Source organism: Balaenoptera ricei, chromosome 1 (genome assembly GCF_028023285.1).
Source record: "Balaenoptera ricei isolate mBalRic1 chromosome 1, mBalRic1.hap2, whole genome shotgun sequence".
Taxonomy (NCBI): Eukaryota; Metazoa; Chordata; class Mammalia; order Artiodactyla; family Balaenopteridae; genus Balaenoptera; species Balaenoptera ricei.
The window spans coordinates 114461922-114475465 of NC_082639.1; the positions used below are offsets into that span (position 1 = coordinate 114461922).

Here is a 13544-nt window from a genome sequence, read left to right on the forward strand (position 1 = left end):
TGGTTTGGAGGAGAGGCAAGGGCTCAGCTTATGAAAACGTAGAGTTGTCAGGCTGCTTTAGAGAGGGTGCTGAGTCTCCTGTCATCTACGTAGCAAAGTCCAAGCACTAAACATGAACCCTAATGACACTGCCTGCTGCTGTCAGCCGCCTGAAACCAGAGCCACCCAGACAGTGCGGGGGCCAGAGGAGTCAGGAGAGCTGGGGGCCCCGACTCTTCAGCCCTCAGTGCTGCCTCCGCTGAGATGACCTGACCGTGCCCCAAGAGCCCAGGGCCGGCTTCTGGGGAGCTGACATCCACTCTTCGGGGAGCGTCCCTTCTTCACCTCTGGTCACATCCTCTCGGTCCCCACACCCCTTTCTGTTGCCTGGACAGAGCCCTGCTCTCCCTGCCAGCACTGCCTCTCTGCGAGGCTCCGTGGCCCTCCCGGTCCTCTCTTTGCCTCTGACCACCTGCGCTGCTGCTCAGCCTCTTGGCGGCTGGCTGAGCTTCTGCAGGGAGCAGCTCTTTGAATTCCCAACGCTGAGCGCGTAGCAGGTGCTCTCCAGTAACTGCTAGCCTCTCGTTACCCCTGCCCGAGGCCTTCTGAAGCTTCAGTGGGTCCGTACAGTTCTTGTCCTCACCCCTACCCTTCATCAAGAACGGATTGTGTGTTAATCCTGATGCCCAACTAGACTGTAAGCTCCCAAGGTCAGCACTCAGCGTCATGTCGGGTTTAGGAGGGAAACATTAGTTAGGGGGGAAAGAGAATTCGTTGCTTAGTCCCACAGTGATGGCAAAGGAGGCAGTTTGAGTGGTTACAGTCCTGGGGGTGTGGCCACGCCTGACGAGCTGCTTCCAGGGGGTGTCGGAGCCTGTGGGAGGGTGCGGAGGGCCAATGACAGCACCTGGCCAGGCCTCTGACATGACCCTCCCCTGTGTATTGCCTTCAAAGTCCTGAAGCTCACTGAGGGCAGCTCATGAGGGCTCTTGATTCTGGGGCCACTGCGTGCGTGTGTGTGCGCGTGTGTGTGTGTGTGCGTGTGTGTGTGCGCACGTCGTCTTTCTGTGTTCTGGCCGTGGGGGCTGTATCCCTTAGTCTGAAGTTCAGTGAAGTGCACATCTGCAACTTCGGGAGAGAATATGGCAAGGCCTGGGTCTGGGGCTGCCTTCTGTTCCCTCTATTCAATTCCAATCAGTCTCAGAGGGAACAACCACAGTATCTTTGATCACAGCAGTTCCAAGAATCACACACACACCACCACAGTTGAAGAATATTTAACTTTTCTTAAAAAAAAATCTTAACCATGAAAGGAAGAAAATAAGAGTATACATTATTTTAACAGCAAAACAGTCATTTCCATATCTGTATTTTATATATATTATATATATTTATATATATATATGTATATATACACCTAGCACAGTGTGTATATTCTATTAGTCTGTGGGGAGTGGAGTGGATGTGGTAATAGGGGCCAAGGCTGTGGTGGCCCCTGGGGATGGTCCTAGGTTGTTAGTTTAGGGACTCCAGCATTCAAACCCCTACCCCCACCTCCCCGGGGCCCAGTTTTCAGCTCTGTACCTGATACACTGGTTTTCTATAGGGAGAGGGTGGGGAAGGGTGGACACAGGTGGGGTAAGAAGTTCCCCTGAAGATGAGAAGTCCTAGGAGGGAGGGAGTAGCCCAGCACTGAGCTGCAGAGGCTAGGCTCTCCGGCCAGGTGGGCCAGAAGCTGGAGGCCTTCTTGCCTACGGGGGGCCGGGGCGCTCAGGGCTGGCTCCACCTTTGGGCCCTGATCCGGGGCGCTCAGGGCTGGCTCCACCTTTGGGCCCTGATCCTGGAGCTGGGCTGCTAACAAAGAGATACAAGTGAACCTCCTCTTCCCTTAGCAGTCCCTCTGGAACTGCCTTCGGCACGCCAGGATCAGAAACAAAAAAGGTCGAAGTTATTTACAATAGCAAAGATGCACATACAATACATACATATTTATAGGAAACCAAAGTGACAAAGAGAGGAGAGGTGGAGACACCCACCCCAGCCTGGGGGTCCTGTGGAGAAGGGAGGGGAGGAAGAAAGTGCATTTACACTGGAGCCGCCTCCTTTCACCCGCACTGGCTTGTCTGAGGGCACCCACACATACAGGCGCGCACACGTACGTGGGACGAGGGGGGCCTTTCAGATGCAGTCAGCATGCTTAGGAGACACAAGGCCTTGAAGGGCTGGGCTGAAGGGAGGGGAAAAGACACTGAAACTTGACTCCAATCTGAGCAGACCAAGCAACACGCGCATCTCCCCCCGGGTCTTGGCTGGAGCCTCTCTTCAACCGCCTGCCTCCACCGCGGGGAGGAGGTTTGGGGTCTCCCCACCCTGTGCCCTGCCTCAGGCCGGTCCCTAGAGGAGGAGTGGGGACGCGGAGGATTCGGTGGTTTGGGCAGCTACAGTCCTGGGGATGTGGCTGCGTCTGCCGGGCCGTCTTCCAGCGGGGTGTTGGCACCTGCAGGGATGTGGGGACGGCGGTGAGGAGCTGGCCTCTGAGATGACCCTCCCGCTGTGTTCCGCCTGCAAAGTCCTCAGGCTTGTGAGAGCAGCTCTTTAGTGCCATCCTTCTGTGACAAGGCATTCTCCTCCTCCAGAAACCCTAGAGTTTCCTGTGCGACCCGGAAAGGGCTGCCTACTGAACCCCACTTCTGTTCTGTTGGCCCCCAAAGCCCACGGGTAGGTATGGGTCTGTCTTCCTGAGCTGAAACACAGCCGTGGCCCTGGCCCATGCAATCTGCTTCTGAACCACTTATTAAGAACAGGTTTCAGATGGGAGACGAGGCTCCCCCTGGTTTGTTATCTCCATAACCCAAGGGAAAAGAGGGTTCAGTTATAAGTTTCCCAGTTTTAGGGGAGCTTCTGTGGGCCTTCCCTAAAATGACCTCTTGCTGAAGCTGAGGGAATGAATGAATGAACTGTACTCAGGGGGAGACGAGGCCCCTTCTCAGAACTCCCTTCCGCGTCCTCACACTGCACGGCGTGCTTCCTCAGGAGCCGGAGGCCTTCTCCCTGCACACCCCGCCCCAACCCCGGGGGACTTCACTCACCGTCCTCAGGGCAGGGCCCCAGTTCGCGGCTGTCCCTGGAGTCAGAGGCCAGGTGCTCCTTGGCTGGAGGGGACAGGGAGCTGTCTATCCATCTAGCTGCCTCTGTGTGGAAACCGCCCACGGGCGTGGTGCCACCAGACGACTCTCCCCCGAGGGACCTGAGCAGCTCTTTGTGGGCCAGCTCCATGTCCTGGAAGAGTTGTAGAGGGACATCTGCTCTCAAGCCCCTCTGTTCATGAGCCCCTGGGGAAGGGGCAATGCCCTCTTATCCGTGGGGTCCAGGGGATGGGTTGTGCTTGAGGGCGGCTGGGTGGGCTGAGGGTAGAGCCCAGGCCGGGATCTAGGGCTCCCATGGAGACACACTGTGTAGCTCACTCGCGTGGGTGATGGGTCTCGGCGCAATGGACTGAGGCCTCCAGGGCCCCAGGCCCTTACCTTGAGCCTGTTGAGCTTGACGGTGAGCTGCTCGATGGTACGGAAGATCACGCCCACGTCCCTGAGGGCCAGGCTTGGGGGAGAGCGGCCCGGGCGCCTTTGATCTCCATTGCCTTCCCGAAGCGCGGGCCGAGGCTCTGTCTGCGAGGCAGGGAGGCCATCGGGCTGGGAGGGGCTCACGCGTGCCCCTGAGGGGTCAGTGCTTGAGTCCAGGGGTCCTGCCGGCATGCTCACGTAAAAGCAGTTCCCTGTCCCCCGCAAGACAAAGAGATTAGGAGGCAAACAGAGAGGAAGTCTAAGCCATCTTCCGCTCCCCTGGTGTTCCCCAGGCCGGCTGACGGGGCCAGGGAAGCCATCCTGCAGGCGAGCTTGGAGTAGGCTGGCCTCGGGCTGCCTACCAGTCTCCCAAAAGTCCTTCCCCTCCAGAGAGCCTTCGAGATGGCGACTTTGCTCAGCTTGGCCCAGAGCAGGGGAGATGCTTAGTGGTGGAAGTTAAGGGAGAAGGGGCAGGGTGGTTGTGTTTCTTCTGGGAAACGGGAGTGGCTCCCATTCCCTGAAGGAAGGGTAAAGAGGGCGTGGGCTGGTTTTAGGCACTTTTGAAAAAGAGCAGGCGGTAGCCTCCTTCACTCTGCCCCATCTCAGGCTCTGCTGCTGAACTTCGACACGGTGCCCTGCCCCAACTGCCATCTACTTCACGATCCTCGAGGTACCTCAACCCATCAGATGGGGTCGGGGACAGATAGAGAAGGACGTAAGGCTTACTGACAGGGCAGTAAGCATAGGTAAGTGCCCAGGAGCCTGGAAGGCCACGTAAGCCCTTTCCCACAGTGACACTGGATGGTGACTAGTGTCGGGGACAGGTGGCTCAGAATGTCAGGCTAAGGACACTGGGCCAGGCTTCCCCGCCCCCTTGCGTGACTAAGCAGAGCTGCTTAACCCTACTGCTTTGAATGGGGCCTGTGCAGCTCTCGGCGAGGGGCTGGCACAGGGTCTATTCTCCCGTCTTCAGGCCCACGTCCTACTCCTCACCCATTGCAGACAGTTCAGGGAGTATGTACGGAGGTGTGTGGCCACGTGACTGCAGGCAAGGGTCTAACACCTGAAGCCCAGTTCTGCCCGTGGGCCCGCATTCTAGCCCTGGCCTGTCTCTGGCTCCGAGGAGAAGTTCATTACCCGTAGCCTTTGCTCCGCCTTCCACTTCGGGTGGCTCAGGCTCTGACTGGCCACTCTCTGGTAGTGCAGGGACAACTTTGCTGCCTGCCACCTCAGCTGCACCGACACCACCACCAGGGAGAGTAGAGACTGAGAGAGAAGGAGAGGGAAGGGAGAGAGAGTAGGAAGGAGAGGGAGAAGGAAGGGGGGAGGGAGTGGGGGTGGAGAAAAAGGGAAGAACAAAGTGAACACAAGATCACACATGATTATACCCCAGGGAGCTAGAGAGAGCCGCTCCACCAATTCACCAGAGGAGAGAGAAGGGAGGTCAGGTCCCAGAAACCCAGGAGAGAGCACACACCTTGGGCAGATGGAAAGAAAAATGCTCCTGGAAAAGGAGGCAGAGCTGGGCACTAGGGGAGGAAAGGAGACCCCCTAGCACTAACATGGAACTCTGCCCCCCCCCAACCTCAACCCCTCGAGGGCATCCCGCGCTTCGGTTCATCTTTCCTGCTGCACTCCTCAGACCAGGCTGCCCTCTCTTCAGCTTACTCTTCCCTCCCTCCCCCGAGCTCTGGCCAGACAAACCTGCCCTGAGCCTCCATCCCAGCCAGTCTTGGCTTTTCATGTCTTACTGTCCACGGCATTCCACAAGCAGCCGGGCGCCCTCCCTACGTCCCTGCTCATTCACCACAGCTCCACACCCTCCACACGTCTCCCCAGCCTTGTCCTCAGCCCCTAGTCTTGGCTCCACATCTAGTCCCGCTGCCACCTCCATCCTACACGCCAATTCCTTCACCGCTATCTGGAGTGACCGGCTGCAAGCACCTGCCCTTGTCTTTCTGGGAATGAGGCTCCTGAGAAGAGCCCCACTTTTCCTTAGAACTGGAAGAGCAGTGAAAAACGCTAGCAGAAACTTTTATTGACAGTTGATTTGTGCCAGGCAGTAGTAATATACTTATATTGTAGAATGAAGTCCAGAGGTGATTCAGATTTTTGCCTAAGGTCACACGGGTACTAAGTGACGGAGCTAGGACTTTGCACCTCAGCTGTCCAACCCCAAAGCCTTTGCATGATAGCAACATGTCTCCTTCCCCCAGGATCTGGGCGAGCCTCTGCACACATGGTTTGCAGGATAGAGGCGGGGAAGGAAGCAGCCATCTGGAAGACTCAGCACTACCCTAGCAAAACTGGGCATGTGTCTCCCCAGTGGCCACCCCAATTTATTTTACCTTTTCTCACAACTTTGTAACTTCCTGTTGCCTCTGTGCTCGAAGCCTCTTCCTCTGGATTCCTGTCCAGCTCAGGAGAGTCCCAGATCCCAGAATTTCTGGTCCTTGGGGGCAGGTGTTCCAGAGAACAGCCAGCCATGTCCTCCTGCTGGCCCCGCTCTGGCCCTGAGAGCCGGGCACTGTCCCCTTCACCCCCAGTGGGAGCTCGCCCTGGGGAGCCTGGGTCCCAGGGGTGAGAAGTGATGCTGATGACGGAAGGTGTAGGTGTCAGGTCGTCCTCGGGCTCCCCGGAAGCCTGTGGGTCCACGGGGTGACCTGGCAGCAGGCTCCACAGGATCAGGTGCCGCAGGTTCTCCACTGGAGGGGAAACAGCGCGATGGCTTCCTGGAAACAGGACTACACGCCTCGCCAGTCGGGGGAGGGTGCAGAGGTGGCAGGAGGGCCACTGCTCCCCTCTCCCACAGCCATCTTGGTGAAACTGCTTCAGTCACAGGGTGGAGCTGGGGGACTCTGGCCAACCAGCTGGGTCGGGGGGGGACAGAAATGACAATTGTCTCTCTGCATCCATCTCTCCTCAAACACAACAGGGAGAGCCTTCGAGCAGGTAAGACAGTGGGGTGTCTGCCATGGCGTTCACAATGGCCATGCTACTGGGGCACCGGGGGCTGACGGTTGGGGCCATGAGGCACTCACCGTCCTCCAGGGCTGCATCGGCGAGTCCTTCCATGAACAGAGGGCCTGGGAGGGGCAGGAGGATGGGGTCGCTTGTCCTGCTGCCCCTGTTCTCTCCATCCAGGGAGGCAGAAGGGTGAGGCAGGGCACCCAGCTCCTCTTCTTCTACGCTGCCCTCCGGCTCGGGGCCCTCTAGCAGGACCGGGTGCTTCCCTTTGACCCTCTGCTGGGGCCCAGTGCCTGTTTTGGATGGGAGGACAGTGTAAGACAGGGAAAGAGGGAAGGCACGTATGGGTTGATCCCAGGCCCAGCTTTGGGTTCAAGGGGCTGTGAACATTGGCTGATTCCACAATGTTTACTGAGCACCTACTATGGCCAGGCACTGTCCCAGGCTCTTGGCATACATCAGTAAATAAAACAGAGATCCCTGCCCTATGGAACTTAAATTCTAGTGGACGGACATAGAGAAAAATAAAATAAGTAAGTAAATTGTCTAAATAAATTCGAGAAGTGCTACAGGAAAGAAGAAAACATAGCGCAGGGTGTGGGAGATCAGGAATGCTGGTATTAAACAGAGTGGTCAGAGAAGGTATATTGGTGCAAAGCTGACACCTGCACAAAGACTTGAAGGGGGTGCGGGAGTTAGGAGAAGCATTCTAAGCAGAAGGAAACAGAAAAGGGACCCAGCCAGGGAACCCACCGGGGAGATTTCTCTCTAAACATGAGACCCTAAGTTATTTCACATAAAAACTCAACGAGAATTCTGTCTGAGACCCTCTTGCCCCTGCCAATCCCATCCCGGTGACTGTATCTTCAGCCCTTTGGGCTCCCTATCCCTGCCCCCACAAGACTCCGGTGCCTGCAGATCTGAGTGCATTCTGCTCTCCGTTAGGCACCCCCGGGCCTGACCGCCCCTCTCTTCTTCCCCTGCTCGATACATGGCACCCAGAGAGCCCAGGCTGAGAGCTCTGTGCAAGTGAGCTGGTCCACATTCGCTTCAGCCTGTTCTCTTTCCTCTTCCAGACTCTTTCTTCCTCACTCTGTTTCTTTACTCTTATCAAAACCTCACACCTCTGGCCCCAACGATCCTCTCCCGTCACCCCCACAGGCACACCTGACCACCTCCCTACTGTGCCTACAGAAAATGGACTGGGTTGGGCTCCCACAAAGACAGCTCAGGGGACTTACCTCCAGGTACTGTCTCAGGCTCTGGCTCACTACGGAACACCTCGGAGTCATCCAGTCCTACCCTGAGGGAAGAAACAGCCAAGGGTGAGAGACGATCTATCGCCTGCTGGGAATTCTGGCTCTCTGCCAGACAGGAGGAGGTGGCCATGTCATGAAATTCCACTCTGGCCTCCTGAGTTGGTATGGGCAATGAAGAAGCAGGGCCCAAGGAGGGAGGGGTTTAGACTCCGGCACCTGCCGTCTGGCTGGCAACCTGGAGGGGAGGGTGGGTGTCGGCCAAGCTTCTCCTGGTCACGATTTTATACCCCCCACCCCACTTCAGGCACAGTCTCTACTACAGCCGAGTGGGGGGCTGCAGGGGGAGAGCAGACGGGCGCGGAAGGCAGAGATGTGAGGGTACCTTCCGCCACCTGCCCGCTGACGTCTGCCGCTGAGGCTGCCCATCCCCGGGGGTGAAGGGCTTAGAAGCAGCAAACAAGTGGCCTGGAGTGGGGATGGTGAGGGGGCCTGGAGGGCTAAGCACCTGCTGGGCGTGGGGCTCTGGTGGGCTGGCTCCTGGGGGCCTGAGGGCGGCGGGTGGACGGGCTTTGGGGCGGCTCCAGGGTGCCTGGTGGCATTCCGCACGGCCTCTTCTAAGAGCTCCATCCATCTGTTGCTCAGCGGGAACAGAGAGGACTGGTGGTGAGAACAGGACCGAGGCACACAGCCTCTCCCCTTACCGACCCCCTGCGCCAGAGCTGCGAAGCCCTTCGCCAGGCCCTGCTCTGAGGACCCCCTCTGCCCAGCGGGGTCCCCCCTTCCTTGCAGTCCCGACTGGATGCTCACATTGGGTTACATTACTCGCAGCTACCAATTACTGAACACCAACTCTCTGTTACTCGTTGTGCTAAGCATTCTATATCTCTCTCTTTTTAAAATTAATTAATTTTTGGCTGTGTTGGGTCTTAGTTGCTGTGTGTGGGTTTTCTCTGGTTGCGGCGAGCGGGGGCTACTCTTCGTTGTGGTGTGCGGACTTCTCATTGCAGCAGCTTCTCTTGTTGCGGAGCACGGGCTCTAGGCGCACGGGCTTCAGTAGTTGTGGCTCGCGGGCTCTAGGCGCACAGGCTTCAGTAGTTGTGGCTCGCGGGCTTAGTTGCTCTGCGGCATGTGGGATCTTCCCGGACCAGGGCTCGAACCTGTGTCCCCTGCATTGGCAGGCGGATTCTTAACCACTGCGCCACCAGGGAAGTCCCTCTATATCTCTTCTTTCTCTCAAAATAACTCTCAAGAGGTAGCATTATCCACATTTCGCAGATGAAAACCTGGAGCCTGAGAAACTGCCTGACTCAACCTATCTCCTCCCACCGTGCCACGCTGCCTCTGGGTGGCCACTGTCGGGAATACGGGTGAGAGAATGCCCTGGGTGGGGATGAGGGTCCCGGAGGCAAACGCCTTTGAAGAATGTGGGCATTTGCAATGCTTGATGAGGGAAGGGAAGAAAAACCCCAGGGGAAAGGAGGGGGGCCAGAGAAAGGAAAGCAGCCTCAGAAAGGCTGGAAGACTGCTGGGGACTCCTCCTCCCTAGGGCAGGCCTGCTCATGGGGTCAGGGGCGGTGACACCGTAAACCTCTCTACTCCTGTCTTATCTCCCACTTCCCCTCAAGGCCCCGTCCTGTGAATGCTCTGGGGTGCAGCCCTGGCCTCCCTGTCCACATCCTCATACACCACCCTGGTCCCAAGGGGACGGCAGTTATGTGGGACCGCCCCCCCCATCAGGCAATCCTCACGTGTTCTTGTCTGATGACGTCAATGCCACCAGCTCGTAGATCTGGGGTGGGCCCAGCTCGGAGGTACAGATAATGAAGAAGGCCCGTTTATCTGTGTGAGAGAGAGAAGGCAGAAGGGTCTGCATTGGGGGTGGCAGAGGCATGACTGCAGCCTGAGCCAAGGCGACAGAGTGCGGACTTGAAGTCCTCACCCTCAACCAGCTGAGGAATGCAGCACCAGACGGACCTGGGTCCTCAGAACCACTTGGGGCTCGCTTACAAAGAGGACAGAGGCAATTCTGGGTCCCCTAATACCATCTTCACAGCCACCATTACCTCTCGCTTTCCAAACAGCGAAGGCTGAGGGGTGTATGGAGCTTAAGGTTTATAAAACTACATCATACCCATCCTCCCTTTACACCCCCCCTCCAAGAGACAGATATCACCCCCCATGTTATAGATGAAGAAAGCGAGCCCAGAGAATTTGGTTGCCTGGCTCTTGCTCCAGAGCCCTTCTTGTACACACTCTGCTTCTCACGGAAATGCTCTGAGCACTGGACCAGGCTCTGGACTGTGGGTTTGTCCGTCTTCTGAAAGCGAGCTCTGCCCGTCACTTTTGCAGCAGGAAGGGTTGTCCTGCTTTTCTCTGCCCAATCCTGCTACCTCATCCCCAGCGCCCACATCCCATCCTGCCTGAACCACGCTGTCCTCCCTCATCGTGGTCCCCATCCTACCCATCACCCTACGCCACGCTGGACCACATCCTCCTGCTTCAATGAGTCAGGGCTAGGAGGAAAGGAACACAGGTGGGCTGATAAGCTCTGTACAGCCCCAGATCGGCCCCGCATCACCCAGTGCTCGCTGGACACGAGTAACAGGGCTCATGGCCCCGGGGCGTGGGCCGGCTGGGACTGTCTCCTCACGGGTACCTGTGGCCACGGAGCGGACGAGCACGGCATTGAGCTTGAGCACCGGGCTGAAGGTCTGCTTGCTGTCCGAGGAGCCCACGGCTGTCTTGCTGTGGCACTTCAGCAGCAGCTTCTCATCCTGTTTCTGCAGCAGCACGAGGAGGTCCTCCAGCAGCAGCACGTGGAGGTCTGGAGGGGTGTGGTGCTGGTGAGGTGTTCTCTGTTGCCCACTCATCCCCCATTAACACATGGGGTACCAGAGGCTCTTGGATAGTCATCTCCAGGATCTAGGAAGCCCTGGAGTCTGGTGACCTCTGACTGCTTTGTTTTTGGTCCTTCCTCCCCATGCTGTGCTTAAGGAGCCCTGAGCTCTCATCCCCAGTCGTGTTTCAAGCTGCCTCCTTACCATCCCTTTAGAGCACCGGGTACAGGGCTTATGATCCAGAGAGGGAAGAGCCCAGGGGCAGTGCCCTAGATTCCCTCTTGGCCCCAGTCCCCTGGCACTTACCCAAGGTCTTATCCTTGCTGATCCTCCAGGTCAGGGGCCCCTCATGGATCATCTTTCTGGTTGTAAGATCCAGACTCTGTTAAGGAGACACCATTTATTCAACAAGTATCTGAAAACCTAGGCACTGTGCTAAGGTGCTGGGCATCAGTGGTGAACAAGAGTAGTCCTTGCCCTCACACTCCTGTGGGGGATGCAGACAAGTAAAAAGGCAACTACAAAGTCACGTGCTACGTGCTGTGCTGGGGGATATGCCGATGGTTATGGCAGGGGTCTCTCTATCCCCTACTACATGCTGTGTACTCTCCTAGGGTCACTCTGCTTTACCTGCCCTTTCCCTCAGCTTTATGTTCTCCCAAATGACCTTCACCTTTACCTTGAGTTTACTCCCATCCCCTGCTCTCCCAGACTGAGTTCAAACATCTAGCCTTTATGGTAGGGCTGTCTGCCCTTGTCTATCTCGGGATGGGGTGACAATGGTAACCGGGGCTGTGTGTATTCCAGGGCCCCCATAGCGCCATCCTATCACAGACAGGCCCAGGTCTCCTCCCCTCCACCTTCTCCAGGTCCTGACCGGAGCACATGTGGGGCTGACGACGCTGCAGCCTCAGCCTCCTACCTTGAACTCCGCTGCCAGGGGGTTGCTGGCCCTCTCCAGGGACGTGGTGTCCAGGCGTTTCTGGTAGCCCTCTAGACGGTGCTGGTTCTCTGTCTGCTTCACTGCTTCATTCACGTACTTGAGAATTTCCCGGCACTGATCCCGGGCCCGGCAGAGTTTCTCGTGCTCAGAGGTGCCACCTACCCATGGCACAGAGAGGAGGTGGTGAGGGCTCCTGCCTGAGAAGTCTGTCAGAGCCCGAGAGTGCCTGGCTACCAACAGCCACTGGCCAGTCGCCAACCAGCAGGGATGGGTGTAGACACGCCACCCTTGCCTAACTTGGACCTCAATCGTAAGGATGACTTATACTGAGGGTCCTCAGGTTTCAGACCACGGCTCTGAAGACACTGATAGCCCTTGGGAATTCCTGCCTAGACCACAGCCACTCTACGGGTGTGGAGGACAGGAGCGGAGACAGGGACTGCAGGTGATGACAGTGATGGTGTCTCCCTCTAGGAACACCTGTTCAAATCAGGTTGTGGTTCTTCCCACTTCTACACGCTGACGCCAACATCCCAAACTTGAGGGTGGTGAGAGCTGCTCAGAATCCCAGGGACAGTGACAACCTGGGGTTAGACCCCCCTATTCAGCATGGTCCCCTACTCCTGTGGAGTAAGCACGCATGGCTGTATCTTTTGTGCATCGCACAGAGATGTCCAGCAGGGGGATCAACAGGGCTAAAATCCAGCCACAGCCTCTGGCGTGGGACCATGATCCTCAGAGGAGCCAAGGTGCCCTCTGTGCGCTAACCTGTGTCACTCAGATGCTTCCCTCTGATCTGCACAGAGGCCACACACAGGCCAGCGGCAGCCCTTACCTCCTCCTGCTGCTGAGCACCTTAGTTTTGCCAAAGCACATTTACAATCGTTACCTTCTTTGAGACTGAACATAACAACACAAGGATGAAGACCTGAAGACCAGAGAGGTCAAGTGACTTGCTAAGGACACGAAGCAAGTCAGTACTAGAACCAGGGTCTGAGCTGCGGGCTGCTGCCTCCCAACGCCAGCCTTCTGTGAGCCCTACCCTCCGTGTGCTTGATGATGTTCTCCAGCAGCAGTGGGTACTTGGTGAGCCGCTGCATCTCAGAGATGATGAGGTCTCTAAGCTGCAGCCGTCGGCACTGAGGGTGGCTCTCAGCCTCCTAGACAGAAGGAGGAACAGAGGAAGACGTCAGCCTGGATTATGAGCTGGCTGTGAGCTCAGGACACGGAGCCGAAGGGGATGTGGTCAAATAAGCCACATAAAGCAGGTAGTATTCCCACTTTATAGACAAGGAAACTGAGATCCATCTAAGTAAATACAGGCACTGGTAGGTGAGCGGGGCCTTCTGACGGCCAGTCCAGCGCCTCCGTCTTGAGAGCGAGTATGTGTCAGTGTTTCTGAAGAGGGGGCGTTGGGGAGGGTGTGGATGGAGCAGAAAGTTGCCGTTTACCCTCCCCTGTAGAGAGAAGAGGCCAAGCGCCTGGAGCTGGGGGCCAAGAGGGGAGTCCGGGAGATTGTGGGTGAACCCGGTTAACTGTCCCCCTCAGCCTTAGTGAGCTAGGACTGAACTGGCTGCTCTCGGTGGCGACGAGGGGAGGCCGAGCGTACCTGCATGAAGAGCTGGAACCGGCTCTCCTTGCGCTGCCTGGTCTTGATCAGCTCCAGGGCGATGGACTGATAGGAGCAGAACTGCGCGGCCACCTGCTGCAGCTCCTCCCGGGCGGGGCCATCGAACTGAGAGGCAGAAGGGACACCACACGGCCCCGGCCTCACACCCCTGCCTGGGACCGCTCCCCCCACCTCCTCTGCCGCCTCCTCCAGGCCTGGGCAGCCATACCCGAGCCAGCATGAGGTCACTGACTTCTTTGATGATGGGGCCCTCCTCCCGGAGCTTCCTCATGGCTTCACACCAGGAATCTGGGGCAAGGAGAAAAGACAGAAGTGCCTGGGGTTGGGCCGCATGGCCAGGCCCTTCATGACGAGAGAAGAGGGATCTGA

General features: G+C 57.3%; 1 protein-coding gene across 9 annotated transcripts in view; it reads right to left on the reverse strand.

The window, feature by feature from the left end:
- Nucleotides 1-1245: 1245 nt before the first annotated feature.
- ARHGEF11 (Rho guanine nucleotide exchange factor 11) overlaps nucleotides 1246-13544 on the reverse strand; it is a 112028-nt gene continuing 99729 nt past the window's right edge. For 8 of the 9 annotated variants that reach the window (XM_059934251.1, XM_059934240.1, XM_059934270.1 and 5 more), the window contains 15 exons: nucleotides 13384-13463; nucleotides 13155-13280; nucleotides 12588-12705; nucleotides 11525-11703; nucleotides 10909-10984; nucleotides 10422-10589; nucleotides 9514-9604; nucleotides 8271-8396; nucleotides 7748-7809; nucleotides 6581-6799; nucleotides 5888-6244; nucleotides 4677-4805; nucleotides 3504-3751; nucleotides 3069-3258; nucleotides 1246-2476 (listed from right to left, as the gene is read on the reverse strand). In XM_059934251.1, the coding sequence (XP_059790234.1) occupies nucleotides 2418-2476; nucleotides 3069-3258; nucleotides 3504-3751; nucleotides 4677-4805; nucleotides 5888-6244; nucleotides 6581-6799; nucleotides 7748-7809; nucleotides 8271-8396; nucleotides 9514-9604; nucleotides 10422-10589; nucleotides 10909-10984; nucleotides 11525-11703; nucleotides 12588-12705; nucleotides 13155-13280; nucleotides 13384-13463 (2228 nt within the window). In that variant the 3' untranslated portion in view covers nucleotides 1246-2417. The remainder of the gene's footprint in view (nucleotides 2477-3068; nucleotides 3259-3503; nucleotides 3752-4676; nucleotides 4806-5887; nucleotides 6245-6580; nucleotides 6800-7747; nucleotides 7810-8270; nucleotides 8397-9513; nucleotides 9605-10421; nucleotides 10590-10908; nucleotides 10985-11524; nucleotides 11704-12587; nucleotides 12706-13154; nucleotides 13281-13383; nucleotides 13464-13544) is intronic. The other variant, XM_059934276.1, reaches the window with a different exon arrangement.